Source organism: Rattus norvegicus, chromosome 8, assembly GCF_021556685.1.
Source record: "Rattus norvegicus strain SHRSP/BbbUtx chromosome 8, alternate assembly SHRSP_T2T, whole genome shotgun sequence".
Taxonomy (NCBI): Eukaryota; Metazoa; Chordata; class Mammalia; order Rodentia; family Muridae; genus Rattus; species Rattus norvegicus.
In genome coordinates, this window is record NC_141541.1 from 118,697,363 (window position 1) to 118,718,821 (window position 21,459).

General features: G+C 47.2%; 2 protein-coding genes across 11 annotated transcripts in view; one reads left to right on the plus strand and one right to left on the minus strand.

The window, feature by feature from the left end:
* Lrrc2 (leucine rich repeat containing 2) overlaps positions 1 to 12,238 on the plus strand; it is a 33,173-nt gene extending 20,935 nt beyond the window's left edge. For 3 of the 9 annotated variants that reach the window (XR_015626548.1, XR_015626549.1, NR_172058.1), the window contains 5 exon segments: positions 4,138 to 4,283; positions 7,721 to 7,876; positions 9,524 to 9,660; positions 9,929 to 11,116; positions 12,052 to 12,238. Coding sequence is in view for 5 of the 9 variants with exons in the window: in XM_087561471.1 (XP_087417597.1) it covers positions 4,138 to 4,283; positions 7,721 to 7,876; positions 9,524 to 9,660; positions 9,929 to 9,978 (489 nt within the window). In the remaining 4 variants the exon portion in view is untranslated. 9 annotated transcript variants of the gene reach the window in all.
* Positions 12,239 to 13,248: 1,010 nt separating this feature from the next.
* Positions 13,249 to 18,239, minus strand: Rtp3 (receptor (chemosensory) transporter protein 3). Of its 2 annotated transcripts, XM_087562440.1 has the most exons (4): positions 18,182 to 18,239; positions 17,762 to 18,092; positions 16,934 to 17,143; positions 13,251 to 14,989 (listed from the first exon to the last, which is right to left on the minus strand). In XM_087562440.1, exons 3-4 carry the CDS (start codon positions 17,089 to 17,091, stop codon positions 13,750 to 13,752), a joined length of 1,398 nt encoding a protein of 465 aa, XP_087418566.1. In that variant the 5' UTR covers positions 17,092 to 17,143; positions 17,762 to 18,092; positions 18,182 to 18,239; the 3' UTR covers positions 13,251 to 13,749.
* Positions 18,240 to 21,459: the final 3,220 nt, after the last annotated feature.

Sequence of the window (21,459 nt, forward strand, 5' to 3'; positions counted from 1 at the left end):
GTGGGCAGTGTTGGTGGTCTCCTCCGCTCTGCAGCCTCAGGAGTGCCCACCTGATCAGGCGGTGAGGTCTCTCCGATATTAAACTCTTTTTTTTTTTTTTTTTTTGGTTCTTTTTTTCGGAGCTGGGGACCGAACCCAGGGCCTTGCGCTTCCTAGGTAAGCGCTCTACCACTGAGCTAAATCCCCAGCCGATATTAAACTCTTATACTGGTGCTCTGTCTGTCTTTGTGTGTCTCTCGGTTTCTCTGTTTCTGTCCCCCACCACCGCCCCCTTCTGTCTCTCTCAAAGACAAGGTCTTCCTGTTCACCTCTGCCTGGCCTCAAACAATCCTTTTTGCCTTAGCTTCCCGATACTGGATTTTTAGGTCAGTTGTTTTAGTTTCTAACGCTAGGATTTATTTGTTTATTCATAACTTCCACAATCGTCTGGGCCCTCCCCCATCAATCACCAATAAGAAAATGTCCTATAGGCTTATGGAAGCATTTTCTCAATTAAAGTTCTCTCCTTTCATATAATAGACCCTGGGATTGTTAGGCAAATAGAACTTTCAGTTTCAGTGTGTTTAATGAGTGTTTTGTTTTGCCACTGATGAAAGTAACTGTTGGGAAAATCTCTCTCTCTCTCTCTCTCTCTCTCTCTCTCTCTCTCTCTCTCTCTCCCTTTAAAGATTTATTTATTATATGTATGTGAGTACACTGTCATTCTCTTCAGACACACCAGAAGAGGGCATCAGATCTCACTTACAGATGGTTGTGAGCCACCATGTGGTTGCTTGGGATTTGAACTCAGGACCTATGGAAGAACAGCCAGTGCTCTTAACCTCTGAGCCATCTCTAGCCAGAAAATACCTCTTATATTCATGGAATTTCCTTCTCGGTTGGTTAATGCTGTCAGGAGAGGGATCAGCAGTTAAGAACAGCAGTTAAGGACTGGAGAGATGGCTCAGTGGTTAAGGGCACCGACTGCTCTTCCCGAGGTCCTGAGTTCAAATCCCAGCAACCACATGGTGGCTCACAACCATCTGTAATGAGATCTGATGCCCTCTTCTGGTGTGTCTGAAGACAGCTACAGTGTACTCATATATATAATAAATAAATAAAATATTTAAATTATAAAAAAAAAAAGAACAGCAGTTAAGGGTTGGGGATTTAGCTCAGCAGTAGAGCGCTTGCCTAGGAAGTGCAAGGCCCTAGGTTCGGTCCCCAGTTCCGAAAAAAAAAAAGAACAGCAGTTAATAATGCTTGTTGCTCATGCAGATAATCTGAGCTCGTTTCCCTGCCTCCATGTGTCTGTACAGCTCATAATACCTGTAACTCCAGCTCCCGGGAATCAGATGCCCTCTTCTGGTCTCAGCAGACATGTTTGTGTGTGTGTGTGTGTGTGTGTGTGTGTCTGTGTGTGTGCGCGCGCTGACCCCACCCCACTCATAAATCAAACATGTCATTTTCTTCTGATATATTGACAGCCCCTCTTAGTTGTGGTTTCTGTTTCTGTGATGGGACATCATGGCCAGAGCAACTCTTATGAAAGAAAACATTTCACTGGGTCTGGCTCTCGGGTTCAGAGGTTTAGTCCGTTGTCGCCGTGGTGGGAAGTAAGGCAGCATGCAGGCAGCCATGTGCTGAAGGAGCCAAGAGTTCTACACTGGATGGCAGGCAGTAGGAAGAGAAAGTGAGCCACTGGGCCTGACTGGAGTTTCTGAAATCTCTCTTTTTTTTTAATTTTATTTTTCTTGCATATCTTATGTATTTACATTTCAAATGTTATCCCCTTCCCCCCCCTCCCATAGCTCCTCCCACCCCCATCTGCTTCTATGAGGATGCTCCCACTCCAACCCATGCACTCCCACCTCAACACCCTGCCATTCCCCTACACTGGGGAAACGAGCCTTCACAGGACCAAGGGCTTCTCCTCCTGTTGATGCCAGACAAGGCCATCCTCTGCTATATATGCGGCTGGAGCCATCGGTTCATCCCTGCGTACTCATTGGTTGGAGTTTCTGAACTTTCAACACCCACCTCTAGTGATAAGTACTTCTCCAATATGGCCACACCTCCCAACAGGCACAGACATCCTAATTCTTTCAAATAATGCTACTCCCTGTAAGCCATGGAGGGCCACGTTCATTCAGAGCACCGTACAGACTAAACAGAAGAAAAAATAGACAGATGGTGATTGGATTTTTTTTTTCTTTATTTGTTTTTCTGTCTGTCTGACTGTTGTCACCCTGGGCAGAGCCTTGGACCGGCACCCAGTGTAGCTCTCTGATCATTCACTGTCATGTGCCCCCTTCAGATTCATTTTTCAGAATTCCAGACAAGAACACAGTTGGAACATGTATCTTCAGTAGAGCGTATTCAAATACGCCACGGAGATGGGATTCATGTTAAGCTATCTATGGGCACGAGCCCAGTGCTTTTCCCTTCTACTGTGGTCCACCTCACTCTGCGTTTCTAGTAATGTTGAACGCTGTGCTTTGGATTTCTTTATGGCATTACTTGTCTTGTGTGCACCTATGTGTGGTGCATGTGGAAATCAGAGGACGGCTCTTGGGAGTTGATTTTCTTTCTGTAGTGTAGGCCCTGGGGATCGAACTCATATTGTGAGGCTTGGCTGCAAACACTCTTATCCCCTGAGCCATCTTGGTGGCCTGCAAATGTGCTTTGAGAGATTACCTAATTTTATTCATGGACTCTCCAAGTAAGCAAGCTTTTAAAAAAAGCTCTTCTGTTTCATAGCAGCTACCAAACATCCATAACAACATGCAGCATCTGTTCAACTTTATTCAAGAGTCGTAGATTTGCACTGAGGTAAAATATATCTGTCCATGTGTTTGAGTTGGCACCTTGCAAACAAGAACTGTGGATATAAAAACCACAAAAGAAAAATCCAGGGGTTGGGGATTTAGCTCAGTGGTAGAGCGCAAGGCCCTGGGTTCGGTCCCCAGCTCCAAAAAAAAAAAAAAAGAAAAAAAAAAAAAAAAAAAGAAAGAAAGAAAAAAAGAAAGAAAAATCCAATCTGCCCAGCTACCGAGGCCAGACAAGATCAAGGGGGTCTTTATCATATCACGTGACCCTCGCCAATGTGGGTTTCCTCAGGACTTGTCAGAGCCCGATGTAGTTCTCCACACACCATCATACTCTCTAAGACTTGAACTTTCCAGTTAGTCATAGTGGCACGCACCTTTAATCCCAGCAGAGGGACACTGATCTCTGTGAGTTAGAAGCTAGCCTGGTCTACATATTGAGTTCCAGAACAGCCGAGGTATTTTTAGTGAGACCCTGTCTCAAACAGACAAAGCAACAACAGCAGCAGCAGCAAGAAGAGACTTGAACTCTGTCTGTTAAGACTTTGCACAAGCTACTTCCCTGCCTGGAAGACTCAATTCCAGTCTTCTGTCCCCCGAGAAATTCTTTCGGACCCCTGGCCACCACTCCATCATGCTGCTGGGCAAATTCACTCTTCATTTCCTGAGAGTCGATGCTTGTCAGTTCTTCTACATGAGTTGGCCGCTTTGTGAAAACGTCACCTCCCGAGGGCAGCCATCGTGTGCTGCTTACAGTAGTATACCCAGCAGGAAGTATAGCAAATGCTATACAGTGGGTGCCCAAAAGCACATAGCGGCTGTGGTCTTTGGGGCATAGACTCATGGATGCTTTCAAGAATGAGACATTACTCTAAACATCGTTAGTTGAACTTAGTTCCCGATTTCACGAGGTGTATTAGTGACATGTCTTGATGCCATTTATAAAATATCCGACAAAAGCAGCTCTCGGAAGGAGGGCCTCACGTTGGCTCACACTTCGAGGGTACCATCCATCATGGCCGGTAGCCGTGGTAGTGGGAGCTTGGGGTGGTCACTCCTACTGCGTAGTCAAGCTAAGAGTGACGGATGCCACTGGCTGCTCGACTTGCTCTTTCTTTCTGTGCAGCCCAGGACCCCAGCCCAGGGACCGTGTCAGCACAGCCACAGTTAAGGTGGGGTCTTCCAAACACTGTTAACTCACTCTACACAGTCCCTCCGTCCCAGAGGTGCTCAGAGGCTGGTTTCCACGGCGATTCTAAATCCTGTCAAGTTACCAATCAGGGTTGACTGTGACACAGGGTAATTAGAATGTTCTCTTATTCCTTTCCAGTTGAGTAATCTGAAACAGGTTACCTTTGTGGATATCTCAGCAAACAAGTTCTCCAGCGTCCCGATCTGTGTCCTGCGGATGTGTCGTCTGCAGTGGCTGGATATCAGCAGCAATGATCTGACTGACCTGCCACAAGATATAGACAGGTAGCTACTTGCATCCTAAGGTGAGGTACATGAATTGATTGCTAACACACTGAGACCGGTTGGCACTTAGATATGCTAGCACATAAATATCCTCTGAAACCAACTACTTTTCCAGGGTTTGTCTCTAGGAGATGATAGAACAAGACAGTTTTCATTGTGTATCACACATATGTCATGTATGCATTTGAACACCTCTTCATTGTCTTGGCAAATTTGATTTGTTTTAGTCATCTGTCTGTCCGTCTGTGCCTATGTAATAACTGGTTCTCCCCTTTCAGCCCAGGCTGGCCTGGAACTCACTATACAGATCTGGTTGGCCTTGAACTTGCAAAGGTCTGCCTGCCTCTGCCTCCCAAGTGCTGGGATTAGAGGTATACAACACCACACTTGGTTTTTTAAAAACTGAGTGTGGTGTGTGTGTGTGTGTGTGTGTGTGTGTGTGTGTGTGTGTGTGTGTGTGCACATGTGCGTGTTTGTGCATGCTTGGGAATAGAAGTCAGAGATTGGCTTGTGGGAATTGATTCTCTCCATCCACCTTGTGAGTCCAGGAGACCAGATTCGGGTTGTCAGGCTTGGTGGCAGGTGCCCTTATCTGCTGAGCTATCTCACTGCACCTTCCTTTTCTCCCTTCCTTTGAGACAGAGTCTTGCAGAGTAGCCCAGGTTAGCCTCAAACTCATGATCTTCCTGCTTCAACCTCCCAAGTCCTGGATCCATAAACTTATGCCACCACAAACAGCTTCGGAGAGATTCTTGGTTTCTTTTTTCTTCTTTTTTCTTTTTTTGATTTTTGAGATAGGGACTTACTCTGTAGCCTGGAAGGGCTCAGAACTCACAGTGTTCCTGACTCAGCTTCCTGGGTGCTAAGATTATTGATAAGAGCCTCTTTTTTAAAAAAAATATTTATTTATTTATAAATATGAGCATTCTATTTGCATGTATGCTTGCGTGACAGAAGAGGGCATCAGATCTCATTACAGATGGCTGTGAGCCACCATGCGGTTACTGGGAACTGAACTCAGGACCTCTGGGAGAGCAGTCAGTGCTCTTAACCGCCGAGCCATCTTTCATAGAATAATATTGTTAATTTTACTTCATGGGAATTGAAAAGATGTATTGTGTACAGAAACATTATTATGTATAAACACATTATTCTGCTTAGAAGAACATCAGTGAGAAAATTTTTTATTACTTTTCACTTATTAATTCAAGGCACATAACTTTAAACAGAACGGACATGGTAGCTATGTTGTTGAATTATATCCATGCAGCCATTTCTTTTTAAAAACAATTATGTGCTGGAGAGATGGCTCCGCGGGTAAAGTGCTTGCTCTGTAAACTGGGTCCCTAACAGTCCTAGGAAGGTCGTGTGTGGCTACTCCCAAGTGTAACCCTCGTGCTCTTGTGGGCAGAGACAGGGAACTCCTGGGAGCTTGTGGCAACCAGTCTAGCCTATTGGTTATCACCAGATTCGGTGAGAGGCCCTGCCTGCCTCAGAATGTAAGAGGGTTGGCCAGATGGCTCAGTGGTTAAGACCGAGCACCCTTGCAGAGAACCCAAGTTCCAGAATCCACATCGGAGGCTCACACCTGCCTGCCACTCCAGCTCTGAGGGATCTGCCTTCCCCGGCAGCTGCACTCCGATGGCCACCTCACGGTCGGATACACATAAGTGTGTGCAAGTTAGAGGGAAAACAAGCGAGATAAAGTGAAGGAGCTGGAGAGGCAGTGTGGCTTTTAAGGAAGCCAGTGAGCCAGTTCCAGTGCTCTGGAGACAGAGGCAGGTGGATTTCTGTGAGTCCAAGACCACACTGGTCTACATTTCAAGTTCCAGGACAGCCAGGACTACATAGAAAGACCGGGTCTTAAAAAAAAACAATGATAAAACAAAGGGCAAGAAAAAAAGAATATTTAACTGTTATGCTGGAGGACCTGAATTCAGCTCCCCGCACCCACCCACCCACCACACTGGGAAGTTCACAACTGCCTGCACCTCCAGTTCCAGGGACCTAACACACTGGCCTCCGTGGGCAGCTACACTCGTGAACACATAATTAAAAAACATATAAGGTTGATTGATTGATTCATTCTTTCCTGCCACTGATACTATTAAGCCTGTGCCGACACACAAATAGAAATAAAACGTAAAATGTAACCTGTTTTTTTTTTTTAAAGATTTATTTATTTTATGTATGTAAGTACACTGTAGCTTACCAGACAAACCAGAAGAGGGCATCGGATCCTGTTACAGATGGTTGTGAGCCACCATGTGGTTGCTGGGATTTGAACTCAGGACCTCTGGAAGAGCAGTCAGTGCTCTTAACCACTGAGCCACCTCTCCAGCCCATAACCTGTTCTTTAAATAGTAATTATTGCACTGAAACATGTAAGATAGATAGATTCATTCATTCATTCACTCATTCACTCATTCATTTGTGCCACTGATATTTTTAGGGCTTCTTATCTCAGGCCTGGAAAGAGGACTGGGCCTAGTGGATGAGAAAAAACTCATGTTCTCTTGGAGCTTACACTCTTGCTATGGAAGTGTAAATAGACTGTTAGGGCTTACAGACTGGTGGTGGCTTAGACCTGTTGTCATTCCAGATAGCATCTCTCTACTCTTGGTCCCTCTGAGGAATGAATGCTGGCACTTGCTGGGCTAGGGAGGCCAAGTGGCAGTTGTTTGTGTTTGAAATGACAGAGGAGTCTTTGAGATATTTCTGGCATTACACAAGACAGGGTAAATAAATGAAAAAAAAAAACAATAAAAACATAAAAACAAAACAGAATCTGGAGGTAGGATCTCCAGACTAGAATGAACTAGAAAGCAAAGAAAACAAGCCTAAAGGTTGGAGAGATGGCTCAGAGGTTAAGAGCACTGACTGCTCTTCCAGAGGTCCTGAGTTCAATTCCCAGCAACCACATAGTGGCTCACAACCATCTGTAATGGGATCTGGTGCCCTCTTCTGGCCTGCAGGCAGACATGCAGGCACAACACTGTATACATAATAAATAAATATATAAAAAAAAAAAGAAAACAAACTTAAATCACCTTATTTTTTCATCCCCTTTTGTTCTGTGGCTTTTTTCTTCTTTAACGTTAAAAAAGAGTAGACTGTATGAAAGGAAACAGACTGCTCTGTTTATTCTCACAGGAACCCTGGGAAATGTAGGAGACACTTAGGTGTATGTTGATTTTTAGGCCCCGTGTGGCTTCTCCTGTAACTTGCTAAATCCCCGTCTTCAGTGGGCGATTAAGTCGGTAAAAGTAAAATCTACATAGTTTCATGCATAATTAAAAAAATAGTTCTAACTGTAAATGTGAAGCGTAAGGTCCAGGTTGCACACGTCTGTTCCCTGCGGAATGCGCTGAGGTTTCCGGGGGTGGAGGGAGTGGGGAGGTGGGGTCCGTCCTGAGCCTTCGTTCGCTTCTCCACAGGCTGGAAGAGCTACAAGGTTTCCTCCTGTATAAAAACAAGCTGACCTACCTTCCTCAAGCCATGCTCAACCTCAAAAAGCTCACCCTGCTGGTTGTCAGTGGGGATGACCTGGTGGAGCTCCCGACCGCCCTCTGCGATGCCTCCACGCCTTTGAAGTGAGTACACAGAACCGAAGGGCTCCCGGGGCCAGCACCCCTCCACAGGCGCAAGAGCCAATCGTCTCTGGCTCCATCCAGGGCGGTAGATTAGATTACAGCCTGGAGAGATGATTCTCAAATCCCCCAGAGTCTGACCCTACCCCAGTTTCTATGGGAATTCGAAGGGGTTCGTTTTTCTAATGCCCCAAGGAATACGATTATTAAATATACGGAGCTACAAATACTACTTGCCATTGGGCAACATAATGTGTGTCTAGCAAAGGCTAGACCTCTCATTTGTCGTGTCCCTGTTGCCCTGGATAGAGGAATCCTTTCTGTTTGCTTCATCTTTCTGACTTCCTCAGTGAACCCCAAAACAAAGACAACCATCCATGCAAAGGTGATACAGGCTCTAATTCGGGGTGAAGTCTTGCTCCCTCCAGAGTGGCTCGAAGACGACAAGGCAGGAAACCGTGCCCTGGGGAACCTTCCCATACGTCTCCAAAATTCTTGGATGGTGCATTATAAACGAGGAGGGGGAAAAACGGAGTTACGATTGGCTGACTCGTGACTCTTAATTTCTATTAGACAGGGTCTCTCCTGCGGCTCAGCCACAGACTCACTACGCAGTGGAGCATGACCTTGAACTCCTCACCCTCCTGTTTCCACCACCCGAGTATTGGGAGTCCAGGCATGCGCAGTTTATAGGATGCTAGCGATCAAAACCAGGGCTGTGCGCGCGCCAGGGAGGCAGTCTGCCCACTGAGCCACATGCCCGACCCCTGAGCATGGGTTATAAAGAAAAAGAATGATGAGCTGTGTGTTGCTCAGTGGAGAAAAGGAAGGATGAATAAATGGATGAGTTGAAGAAACTACTGTTTGGAAGGAAAATACCTTCATACTCTTTAAATGCTCATAAGAAAGTAATTTATCGGGGCTGGGGATTTAGCTCAGTGGTAGAGTGCTTACCTAGGAAGCGCAAGGCCCTGGGTTCGGTCCCCAGCTCCGGAAAAAAAGAACCAAAAAAAAAGAAAGAAAGTAATTTATCTATCCATCTATAGAGTGAAAGGGGGCAGCTCTTTACCTAGCCTTGCTATCCTGGAACTCATGTAGACCAAGCTGGCCTTGAACTCACAGAGATCCACCTGTCTCTCCCTCCTGTAATTTTACTCTATAAGAAGATGTATTGGGCTGGAGAGATGGCTCAGCGGTTAAGAGCACTGACTGCTCTTCCAGAGACCTGAGTTCAATTCCCAGCAATTCCATGGTGGCTCACAACCATCTGTAATAGTATCCAATGCCCTCTTCTGGAGTGTGTGAAGACAGCGACAGTGTACTCATATACATTAAATAAATGCATCTATTTAAAAAAAGAAAAAGATGTATTAATTTTATGTGTGTGTCTTGCTTTCCTGCATGCTTGCATGCATAACTACATGCATACCTAGTGCCCTCATTGATCAGAAGAGGGCACTGGATCTCAGGAAACCTGAGTTCCAGATGGTGGTTGTGAGCCACCATGTGGGTGCTGGGACTCAAACCCAGGTCCTCTGGCAGAGCAGCCAGTGCTCTTGACTGCGGAGGCGTCTCTCCAGCACACAGAAGAGGGGTTTCGCAGTCGAACGTTCACAGTGAACACGTGTGCTTTCTGTACTTTTCCTACAGATTTGTAAGCCTTTTGGACAATCCCATTGACAAGACCCGATGTCAGGACACTGACGACACAGTAGAAAGCGAACAGGACCGCCAGCACTTCGATAAGGAATTTATGAAAGCATACATCGAAGACCTTAAAGAAAGAGGTGAGTTGGGGACTCGGTAAAACCATCCGAAATGACATAAATCAAACTGACAAAAAAAAAAATAATAATTTGTAGCTATCCGTGAACCAAAAACGATAGCACACACGCCTTTGATCCCAGCACTCAGGAGGCAAAGGCAGGTGGATTTCAGTGAGTTCGAGGCTAGCCTGGCCCAGCTCCACACAGAGAAACCCTGTTTTGAAAAACAAACGAAAAATGTAAATAAATAAATATCTTAAGTATATATTTATGTTTTTCTTTGTTACAGAAGCTGTTCCCAGTTATACCGCCAAAGTGTCATTTAGCCTTCAACTTTGATTCGCTCCACCGGAAGACCACAATGCCTTACTGCCCCGAGCTCTGAATCTTTGCATATGCGTTACCTCTTATTGGAATTGCGTCTCATGCTTGAGGGCAAAGTCTATAGAAACCACCATCATCACTGTTAAGAAGAATAACATTCAATTTATTGATAAATTTGCTTCTATACCAATGTTAACAGGCTAATGCACATACTTGTCTTAAATACTGCGTATTTAATATTTTAGGAAACACATTACTTAAAAAGTGACGACATACGGAACGGGTTTTGAAATTGGATGCACTGTGTTCAGGAGTCCAGGGCTAGAGGGCTGTGAATGAAATAGAGAATTTACCCCCTTGAAAGGGGTTCGGCACACTGTTCGTCTTTATTGAGAAAAGCGCTCCCTGAGTCTAAACAAGTTGCTACTTCCCCACTCCGAGTTCAAGTATGTTTTAAGTTGTACTTTGACTCCCAGGAGAACCTGAAGGTATAACTTGGGTCTTGAAGGTGGAGAGAAAGGTTGGTATACGTAGGGCGTCCGGCGCTAGCCGCTCAGACAGTGGGAGCCTGGGAGGATCCGAATACTGTGCTCTGTAGTGTCCTGGCTAGTCACCTGCTGGTCCTCAGAACAAAGAGCCAAGGAGTGCCTTCAGGACTCGTTCCTGTAGGTGTTGGGGACAGTGTGGAGACCTCACCGATGGCTTCCACATGGGGATCACAGGAGGGCTCTGCCCACTGGAGCGCACCTGTGCGTTGGCAGGAGCCCCTGGGATGTTAATTTGCGCGGGCCAAGGCAGGGACTCCGTGTTCTTGAAGCACGTTTACACCACTGGAAGAACTCTATAAAGCTTCTATTTTTATACCAGTGCCTCAGGCTAAAGCAAGCAGGAAGTGGCTGGTTGCTCTGAAGAGAAGAAGGAAAGACACATGTATCGACTGTTTGTACGTGAGTGGACTCCTTCTGGGTGTAGTCCAGTGCAGCCCGCCGCAGCCTTCACATGGGGAAAACGTTCTGTGCCTGTGTTGTTAGGTGCCATAATGTCCAGAGATGGAACACGTAGTGTCTGACAAGCTTTGAAAACTAAGTTTTATTTATTTTTCTTTTCTTTTTTTCGGAGCTGGGGACTGAACCCAGGGCCTTGCGCTTGCTAGGCAAGCGCTCTACCACTGAGCTAAATCCCCAACCCCGAAAACTAAGTTTTAAATGCAACTTCCTTAAAGAGTCACTTGTGGCTACCGAACTGTACAGTAAGGCCTAACCTGCCAGGTTGGGGTGGGAGGGCGATGTCTGTGGTTATAAAATAAATGAATGGGGTTGGGGATTTGGCTCAGTGGCAGAGCGCTTGCCTAGGAAGCGCAAGGCCCTGGGTTCGGTCCCCAGCTCCGAAAAAAAAGAACCAAATAAATAAATAAATAAAAATGAATAAGTAAATAAGTAAGTAAATAAGGGGGTAATTTTTACTCTTTTTAACCTGAAGAACTGATTTGCTCTCAGAATCATATAATTTAAAAAGGTTATCACATACACATAATTAAAAAAAAAACAAAAAAAAACAAGGCTAGGAGATGGCTCAGAGGTTAAAAGTGTTACTACTTAAATCTAAGAACCCAGTGCAAACTGGTTAGCTGGCCAAGCCTACCGGAAGCTCTTGTTTTGAATAGGAGATGCCTCCCCAGTAACTGAAGTGGAAAGGTGCCAGAGGATGATTCAAACTCTGGCCTCTCCATGGACACACACACCCAGGTGCACCCCACACACATGCGAAAATACCACACACGCGCACACTCACGGAAAGTGGGAAGAGGAAAGATTAGTAATGGTGTTTCGGTATTTTCGCCTTTCGCCTGCCGCGGTTCGAATGAGGCCCGAGCGTTTTTATCATTGTCTCAGCAGAGCGTCACTTCAACGGAAAGCAAAGTGTCCAGAGGCAGGCTAAAGGGCGAAACGTCTTTTGTCCCGACACTTAACGCTGTTTCAAATTGATGACTAGTCCTACTTGAGTGACTGCTGGATTTTTTTTTTTTTTTTTTTTTTTGGTTCTTTTTTTCGGAGCTGGGGATCGAACCCAGGGCCTTGCGCTTCCTAGGCAAGCGCTCTACCACTGAGCTAAATCCCCAACCCCGACTGCTGGATTTTATTCCATACTCAAGGACATGCCTCATATCAAGATATGAAAACTAAATATGAAAAGATGAAAGTGTAGAATTTCACACAAATGGACTGTTCATAATTTATGTAAGTTTTATTTTAATAAAACCAGCCTTTGCGTAAAAGCCTTGTTCCATGTGTGCTTGGCTGTGTGCGTGTGTGTGTGTGTGTGTGTGTGTGTGTGTGTGTGTGTGTGTGTGTGTGTGCTCCAATGGTTGACACCGGGTGTCTTTCTTACTTCACCGCCTTGTTTGTTACTATTCTTACTATTGACACGGTGTCTCTCATTGAGCTTGTAGATTATTGTTCTGGCCACACTGACTGGCCAGTGACTGCCGTAATCTGTCCGTCTCAGCCCCCCACCCCACCCCACCCAACCTCAATCCCCACTCCACCTCCATGTGCGCATGCGCAGGAGGGACTACATGACCACGCCTTCCTTTTTACTCAACTCCGGTCCTTGTACCTGAGTGGCATTTTCAGCTGAGACCTCCCCAGCTCCCTAACTGGACTTTTAAATCAATTTCTCTCTCTCTCTCTCTCTCTCTCTCTCTCTCTCTCTCTCTCTCTCTCTCTCTCTCTCTCTCTCTCTCTCTCTCTCTCTCCTCTCTTGTCCCCGTCACGCAGTGGCTGCATGGGGACCATTGAGACCCTAGGTGTTCAGTTTACTATTCCTGTCTCAAACCTTACCAGACTGATAGCAGAAAGTCTGTGCAGAACATGCTGAGGAGATCCCAGGTTCAAGGCTCCTCTCCACACTTCAGACTCCGTTCTGTTTTGATAGGTCAAAACCTTTTTTTTTTTTTTTTGGTTCTTTTTTTTTCGGAGCTGGGGACCGAACCCAGGGCCTTGCGCTTCCTAGGCAAACGCTCTACCACTGAGCTAAATCCCCAACCCCTAAAACCATTTTTTTAAAAATGTATTTAGGTAAAAGTCGCATCAGAAAATTAACTATGTGCTGAACATTGTGGCTTAGATCTGAGATTCAAGCACGTGAGAGGCCAAGGCAGAAGGATTGCTGCGAGCATGGGGCTAGCCTAGATCACCTAGTGACCTCCAGACCAACTTTACATTGTGAGACCCCAAACCTAGCCTAATCCGCCCTATGGGAAAAAAGCAAAGAAAAGAAAACGAATTATTTTTTCAAAAGCTTACTGTTTATTGATGTGTATTTGAACGTTCTATTTGCTCATGTGCCTGATGACAGCAGAGGGCATCAGGTGCCATGATAGATTGTGCTCTGAGCCACCGTGTAGTTGCTGGGACTTGAACTCAGGTCCTCTGGAGGAGCACCCAGTGCTCTTAACCACTGAGCCATCTCTCCAGCCTAGGGAAACTCACCATCTTAGGAGGGAAAGCTCAGCGGCTTAGTGCACTGACAGTGCTAAGAAGCTGCTACTGTTCCCACCAAATTCCTAAAAATGTCCATCACCTCTCCACAAAGGCCGCATTGCTTAAACCGTGGCTTTGTACTTTCCCCCTTCTCCAGTCCCCGGTAGCTACCTCTGGATTCTACTGATTTTATCGACATTTCGCATAAAGGGGATTACTCAACGTGTGGCTCTTTTGGGATGTTGCAATTCTTTTTGTTTTCCCACTCAGGGTTCTTTTTTTTTCAAGGCTCGTATATTGCATTTTATAATAAGTACCACAGCAACAAAAACAAGATTAGAAAGAACAGGCAACACTGTGGACTCTCTGACCCGAATTTACAGCAGCCCAAGAAGACCTTACAGAAGCACTCGCCGCAGCCCAAGAAGACTTTACCGAAGCACCCGCAGCAGCCTTCTAACACCTCACAGAAGCACTCGCAGCAGCCCCCACAGCCTGCGCAGCAGGCCCCGCAGCAGCCCCCGCAGCCCCCACAGCAGCCCCCGCAGCCCCCGCAGCAAGCTTTGCAGCAGGAAGACTGGCTTTCTGGGTGGATTGGGGCGCTTCTCTCTACTTGGCAAGCGGTGTTTGCTGGTGGTCTCCGTGAGGAGGAAGTGGATGGGACATATGAGGGAGTGGGTGGGGCATATAAAAAGGAAGAGGGTGGGACATTTGAGGAGGAAGTGAGTGGGACATATGAGGAAGTGAGTGGGACATATGAGGAAGTAGGTGGGACATACAAGGAGGAAGTGGAGGAAGTGGGTGGGACATATGAGGAAGTGGGTGGGACATAGGAGGAGGATGAGAGGGATGCCTTTGGGGCCTTGGATCTGGTGTTCTTTGCTGTATCTGCTGCTCTGTTGCTGCTGATGGGAGAAGGCATTTGAATAACACATTCGAGGGCGGACGAGCTTACTTCTGACAGCTGTTTGATAGTCAGTCTTGGATTAGTTGATGGTTTTGAGGTGCGGCTAACCTTAGGGTCCTCTTTGGAGGGGTTACTGGCTTGGGGGCTCACGTCCGATGCTTGGGGCTTCTCCACTTTAGAGGAGGACTGTGAGCAGGGAAGGTCGGGACAGGCGGCAGTGACCTTAGGCTCCCTGGCGGATTTGGAGGAGGTAGGAGATAATGGGGGTGCTGGTGGTTTTGAGGCTTGGCCTAAGTCATTCTGAGCACAAAAGCCCAGCAGACAGGCCTCACAGTTGCCACTGTCATGTGGTCCTTCGAGACTGGTGTCCCCAAGCAAAGGGATCTCGCCCATCTGCTTAAACCCTTCTTTATAACACTTCTTCAGAATTCGGAAGAGCAAGTTGTTCAAAATCCTCGAGATGTTGTCCCATGTGAACTCTGGAGCCGCAAATGGAGCCTCGGGGCACTGATTACATCTCTGAGCAAACACCCTCATCTTCACCTGCCCCTTGGCCTTCTTCTCACACCAGCGCATGTGGAAGATAATCAAGACTCTGCCAGAGGCCCAACTTCGAGAGCAGGAAGAACAGTGGAACCTGCGGAGGAGAGGGCCAGAGTGTCAGCCGGGCTGTGGGCAGGTGCCAGAGGGAGAAGGGTGGTGAGAGAAGTGAACGAACCCCTCTTTCTCATCTCCACTGTACCACCAACAGGCCCTGGGACCATCATCAGGAACCTACTGAGCAAACAGTACATCACAAACCATCTGGCTCAGAAGGAACCCAGGGCATTTTCTAAGTCTTGGTGTGCACATTAACACACACTTGAAATGCACCATGCCCAGGACTTGGAGCTTAAGAGTTAGGATTGGGGGGGGGGTTGGGGATTTAGCTCAGTGGTAGAGCGCTTGCCTAGGAAGCGCAAGGCCCTGGGTTCAGTCCCCAGCTCCGAAAAAAAGAACCCCCCCCCAAAAAAAAAGAGTTAGGATTCGGATTCGGATTCTGGTCACTGGGCCCAAAGCCATCGTTTCTTCAGATATTGAGGTAAATGTATTCAAGGCTATACATGCAACAGCCCCCAAGGACCCTGTACTAAAATCAACAAGTGGATATAAACGGGTGCTGGGTAAGTCACCAAACAGAACAGGAGAGGGTTTCAATCTCCAGCTTATAGAGACAGCTTGCCTGCTTTTGTTTGCATGTGCATGTGTGTGGTGATGGTGTGTGTGTGGGGGGTGGGGCTTCCATGATTGCAGGATCCCCAGAGATCATGGCCTCCAGCTCTCTCTTCTTTTGTGGGTCCCCCCTCCCCCAATTCATCCTTTTTCTTACATGCACCAGGGAATTTTACATTACTTCTGAGTGCTTGCCTCTGACAAGGTGCAGAATGACACCCTGTCTCAGGAAAGGGAGCACTTTTTCTAAGGTACTTGCACAAACACCTGTTGGAAACAGTGAAGACAGGCTAGAAGAAGCCCGTGCCATCTAGAACAGGAATCCTGCAAAGCCAGAACACTGCAGTGTGGCGTAGACATTTATTGCTCATCAAGTAATTCACAAACCCCCTCTCGATTCAGTGATGTTGGGGCTGTGGGATCTGCTGGCCAATGAGACTTGAGCAGCAGTGAGCTCTTCCCAAGGCTATGAGATTTCTCTTCCTCTACCTAAGTGACCTTGTGAGCCTTTAGCTCAGCTAAAATCGTGGGATTATTTTTTTCTTAGCAATCGATCCTAACTTTGCTTGAGACAGGGGTATCTGCAGTCTGAGATGAGAAGTTGGGGGAAGTTGGGCAGAATAAGTTAGCTCCCAGGCTGGATCTAGGCACAGAACCTGGGACCTTGTGCATGCTAAGTAAAGGTACCATTGAGCTCCAGTCCTAGCCTTCTTTGCTGTGTTTTATTCTAGATTGCCCTCTTAGGGCAAATGTGGGAATAAACTGAGAAGAGATGATGAGAAGCTCTGAGCCCCATGGAGTGCACTGACTGGGAGTGCATCTCACTCACTCAGTTTTGGCTTTGCACACGGGACTGAGCAGTCCCTAGCAGCCACCCACAGATAGGGCCTGGTCCCAGCACTCCAGCTTCGCTGTGTGGCAGAACTGAGTCCCAGGCTCTCAACTAAGCCAACTAAAGCTTTGTTCTGGAGCCTCCCAAGACATTTCTTGGCTGGGAAAGGTCCAGTCCCCTCACAGATGGCATCGGGGACGACAGATCCCAAGACTCTATCCTCTATGACCTCCTCCCATTACCCCTGGGACTTGGGGCACCCTCTTTCTCTTTTGGAAAAGAAAGTGTAAAACGTTGGGTGGCCTCTGAAAGTCCCCTTGAATAAATGAGCTCCCTCCGCCCCATTCTTTCCTCCCTTTTCCACATTCCAACCTGGGCTCCTAGAATCTCTCCCTGATGCTGTCTTAGGAAAATCCCAGTCCCTAGTGAAGCTGGAATTTCTTCCCTAGCTCTTCAGCGTGCAAGCCCGGACAGCTGAGGGACCAGTTGGCAATAAGCAAGACTATTCTGGCATGCGTACCATCATACCTCCCTCACCTGGCAAAGGCCTTTTGCTGGTATTGCGTCCATCCTGGCTTTAGAACATCGGGAAGAAGCTCCTTGTCTGGTGTGAAGGTCCATTTGTGCCACGGTTTCACCTCTTGAATCAGCTCCTGGAACACATGTTGCCATTGTCCTACGTCGTCTTCTGTCATGGCTACAGGGCTGTGCCCAGGCTGGGGCAGGGTCTTCTGGATCCAGACAGACCTGTGGCAAGAGGTGAATTGTCCACTCAGACAGCAAGGCAGAAAAGAAGGAAGCAAGGGGAGGGGCTTCCTGTGACGTTTGGAAACAAAGTTTCCCCAGACTTCACCTCCTCCTCTCCCTCACCACAACAGTGTTATGGCCAGCCTCAGACCATGGTCTTTGGGCTAGCAATCCCAAACACGAATTGGGAATGTAGTTCAAATCCTTTTGTACGAGGGACAAAGGTCAATTGAGTCTGTTCCCAAGTTCAGAGGGCAGCAGTGGACAGCCACAAGAAATCACAAAGCTCCAAGCTTTGGTTTTTAATATCTCAATGTACTAGAGAGGGAGAAAGTGTTGGAATCCAAATCAGGGATGAGCTGCCTCTGGCAGAGTCCCTGCAATGGTTGGAAGGCACACTTGCCTTTCCTGCTTCTAACATTTGGAAATCTCCATCTATCGTGCTGCTGAGCTCCTGCTAGAGGCAAAAGGGGCTTCCCTGGGATCCCCACACTCTGGGAAGCCCCTCGGCCACACCTTGTATCTCAGGAGGATGGTGATCCGTAGATCCAGCTCCTCCACTCTGCCTACCAACTGTAGCCTGGTCACAGAGGTCTCAGGCCCAAATTCTCCACTTACCAGAAATCAAAGTTGGTGCAGTCAGTGTTTGCCTGGGAGATTAGGTGATGTCTCCTTAAATGGGTGGAAATCTGCTAGCTCAGGACCGACAGGGACCCATTGCCTTCCTCCACAAGAAGGTTGGTTCACACCATCACCCCAAACTGAGGAAGGGGAAGGGGAACTAGGCAGAGAGGAGCAGAGTTGGAACGGGCAGTGTCCTATGAAAGGCAGACACGATTCTGAGAGTCTATATACCCCAAGACTCCGTCCACAGATGGGGTGGGTCTTCCTATCACCCAGATGGCCATTGGCCTACTGCCCTGGTTGTTTCCCAAGCTGGAAGCTCCTCCTGGAAGAAAAGAAGGAAACAAGGGGAGGGGCTTCCTGTGACGTTTGGAAACTAAGTTTCCCCAGACTTCACCTCCTCCTCCCCCTTACCACAACAGCATTATGGCCAGCCTCAGACCATGGTCTTTTCTTCCCGCCCTCGTTTCTCAATGTTATTTGCTCAGTTATAAATTAACTACATTTGGGGAGGTAGTTCAGTTTCTCCTTTTTGACCCTCCTCCCTTTCAGCCTTTCACTATAGGATGTCTCCCCGCCCCCCCTCCGTCCCACACAACCCCTTTGCTTGCTTATTCTACCTTTTGATAAATAGGCGTTTTCTTTCTTTCTTTCTTTCTTTCTTTTTTTTTTTTTTTTGGTTCTTTTTTTCGGAGCTGGGGACCGAACCCAGGGCCTTGCGCTTCCTAGGCAAGCGCTCTACCACTGAGCTAAATCCCCAACCCCAAATAGGCGTTTTCTATTTGTGGTCAATGGTGCTATTCTCTTCCCATGTTTGGGGTCTTTCTTAGAGGTCTCACTGTGTAACACAGTCCCTAGAACTGATGGCTGACGTGTTCCCAAGAGAAAGGCGTCCACTGTGTTTCTAATCTAGAAAGTACAAATGTTAGGGGAGCTTCATTCCCAGTTATAGTGTGGCCTGTGGCCTCACTGTTGATAAGTCAACAACTGGATGTAAACTAAGGCAGCTTTAAAGAAAGGTTTAAAGCGAGGCTTGCATGAGCTTCTCCTGGGAAAACGGGTGGATGTCTAGTTACAAGGATGACCCAGAGATCATAGATCAGGTGACTGAAACACGAGCAGAGGATTGCTAGACACTCGTGGTAGTCCCCTTAGGAACAACGACTCTGTGCTCAAGACAACATTTAGGGCCTCCAGAGAATCAACGAGGCCTTCCTTTGCCCACCTCGTGGCTTGCCTCCTCCTCTCTTACACTATACAGTAGAGCTAAGTTGGTGGTGGAACAAAATCTCTCCCATTTTTGTTTAGAATGTTATTAAAGCCTTAACCAGTGTCCCCCAAGACCAACGTCCAAAGTTCTCTCTTATCAGCTCAGGGTTCGATCATATAGTTGGGGAAGAACTATGGACATCTGAGAGGGAACAGAGGAAGGAGTGGCTAGAACCTCACTGGAGGGCCTAAGGACCCTTTCCTAGTATGAGTGTCAGCCACAGTTGCTCCAATTAACAGCAATGGATGTTACCCCCTTGGAAACTGGAGTTTCTACAGCACTAGACTTTTTAGCACTAGACTTCCCACGGATAGGCTCATTGAAAATTTTTCGAGGGTTGTGGAACATTGGAGATATATTTCATTTGCCCTTCATTGTCTTGTGTTGAGGCTTGAGGCTGTTAGGGGCAGATACACAGTGGTTCACAGTGTGATGAACCTATAGACGCGACTGGGTGTTGAGCAGGCCCTCAGCTAGCAACTCAAAGCTGGGAAGAGGCATACTAAGCAAAACTGTGTTATGCGATGATTCTTGACCTATTTTAGGCCAAAGTTCAACCGCAGGCTTCTTTACAAAGGGAGGCGGAGGGGGGTGTGCCACAGAAACATAGGAGGAGGCCATTTAGAGACAGAAGCAGTGAGTTAAATTGTCACAAGCAAAGGAATGCCTGGAACCTGAAGAGCGAGAGAAGTTTCTCCCTAGGGCCTCCGAACGGACAGAAAGACTGCAGACCGCTTAATTTTGGATGCCTGGCTTGCAGAACTGTGAGAATACATTTTTATTGCCTTACATCATTCAGTTTGTGGTCTCGTTGTAACAGGGGCAGTGGAATGGCCTCTTCTATACTATTCTTTAAGGACACATGTGTATTTCATACCGTAAAGGAATGTGCCCATAAACATCGCTGATGGCTCAGCAGGGACGTCTGCCAACGATTTGTTTGTTCTAAGTTAACCTTTGACTTAGCACTTCAAGAGGAAGGCCAAGCTCAGTGGCCTTGAGAGTATGTAAACCCCGCTGGACACACAGGGAGACATGCGGGGACCACAAGTAGATGAGATCAGAGCCTCAGAGCTCAGAGCCAGTTGACCCCATGACCAGAGGATAAAGACTACACTGTAGAACTGCTTTTGTTTGCCATTCCCTATAAAGTCTATTAGCTGGAGACGCGGGGACGGCAGGTCCAGAGAATGCTGACCCCTTCCTGTCTCAGATTGCCAGCTCTCTGAATGAAGCAGAGCCTGAAGAGTGAATCCCAGCCTCTGCTCACTGTGCTGATGGGTCACCATGTGCCTCAGATAAAATTCGCAGTCAGGGTCAGGGCTTATGTAACCAACAATCGCGAACCAGTGTGAAACTGCCAGACTTCAGTTCTGGCAGACCGAGCCTGGACATTCTTAGCTCTTCCGACAAGGTGGAACAGCATCTGCTAACTGGAGGCAGAAGCAGAAGAGGTACCCGAGAAGGTTTCACAGGAGCGGCTCAGAGGCTGCCGACCCCCGCGACTACTACAGTCCCCAAACTGGAAAACCCGTAGGAAATGAACAGCGACCTTTAATGCTCTGAGTGTTAGCCCTACCGGAGACCCTTTGGGTTGTTTTTCACAATTCCGCTATAAATGCGTAAAAACAAATAATTAAAAACTTTTTAAAAGTTCTTGGTCTAATACAACCTTTTCTACCCCTGGTCAGGAAACATCGTGTATCTTACAGTGAGTGTTGGTAAAGCTGGCTCACAGAGGGGATACCCGTAGTGGGGCAAGGGATCTAGGGGTCAGTTTCATGGCTCTGTCTGGGGTAGAATTGCGAGATAACAGTTTTATTTACATTTTATTTGAATTAAAAGTATCATATTCTAACAGCTGCTTATTTGAAATGAGAATTTAACTAGTTCAGACTTTGTTTTCTTTACTAAATGTGACTTTTCTGTAAGGCCTAGCAACCACAGCCAATAGGCTAGGAAGTGGGCTGAACTACAAATCCCATGAGAACATGGGAGGCGGCCCGCCGGAAGTGTTGTGGGGAGACCGGAAGAGAGCAGGGAGGATAGGGAGGGCCAATTTAATTGGTTTGTGTTGGCTTTCAGACTATCCCACTAGGCTCCGCCCGACAGCTACCTAGCAACAGCTTGCAGAGCCACTTGCCAAATGCGAGCCAGGCATGTAAAAGGAGCAACCCTAGTCATTTCCCTTTTCCCTTTCCTTTTCCCTTTCCTTTTCCTTTTCTTTTCTCCCCTCCCCTCCCCTTATCTCCTGTCCCCCTCCTCTTCTCTTCTGTCTCTCTCTCTTTCCTTCTCCCTCTGTCCCTACGTGTTCCTGGCCGGTCTCTTCTTTTCCTTTCTTCCTCTCTTTTTCTATTCCTGTTCTTCTTCGTCCCCCTCCCCGCATCTCTATTCCTTTCCAGGTCCCTGACCCCCTCTTTTC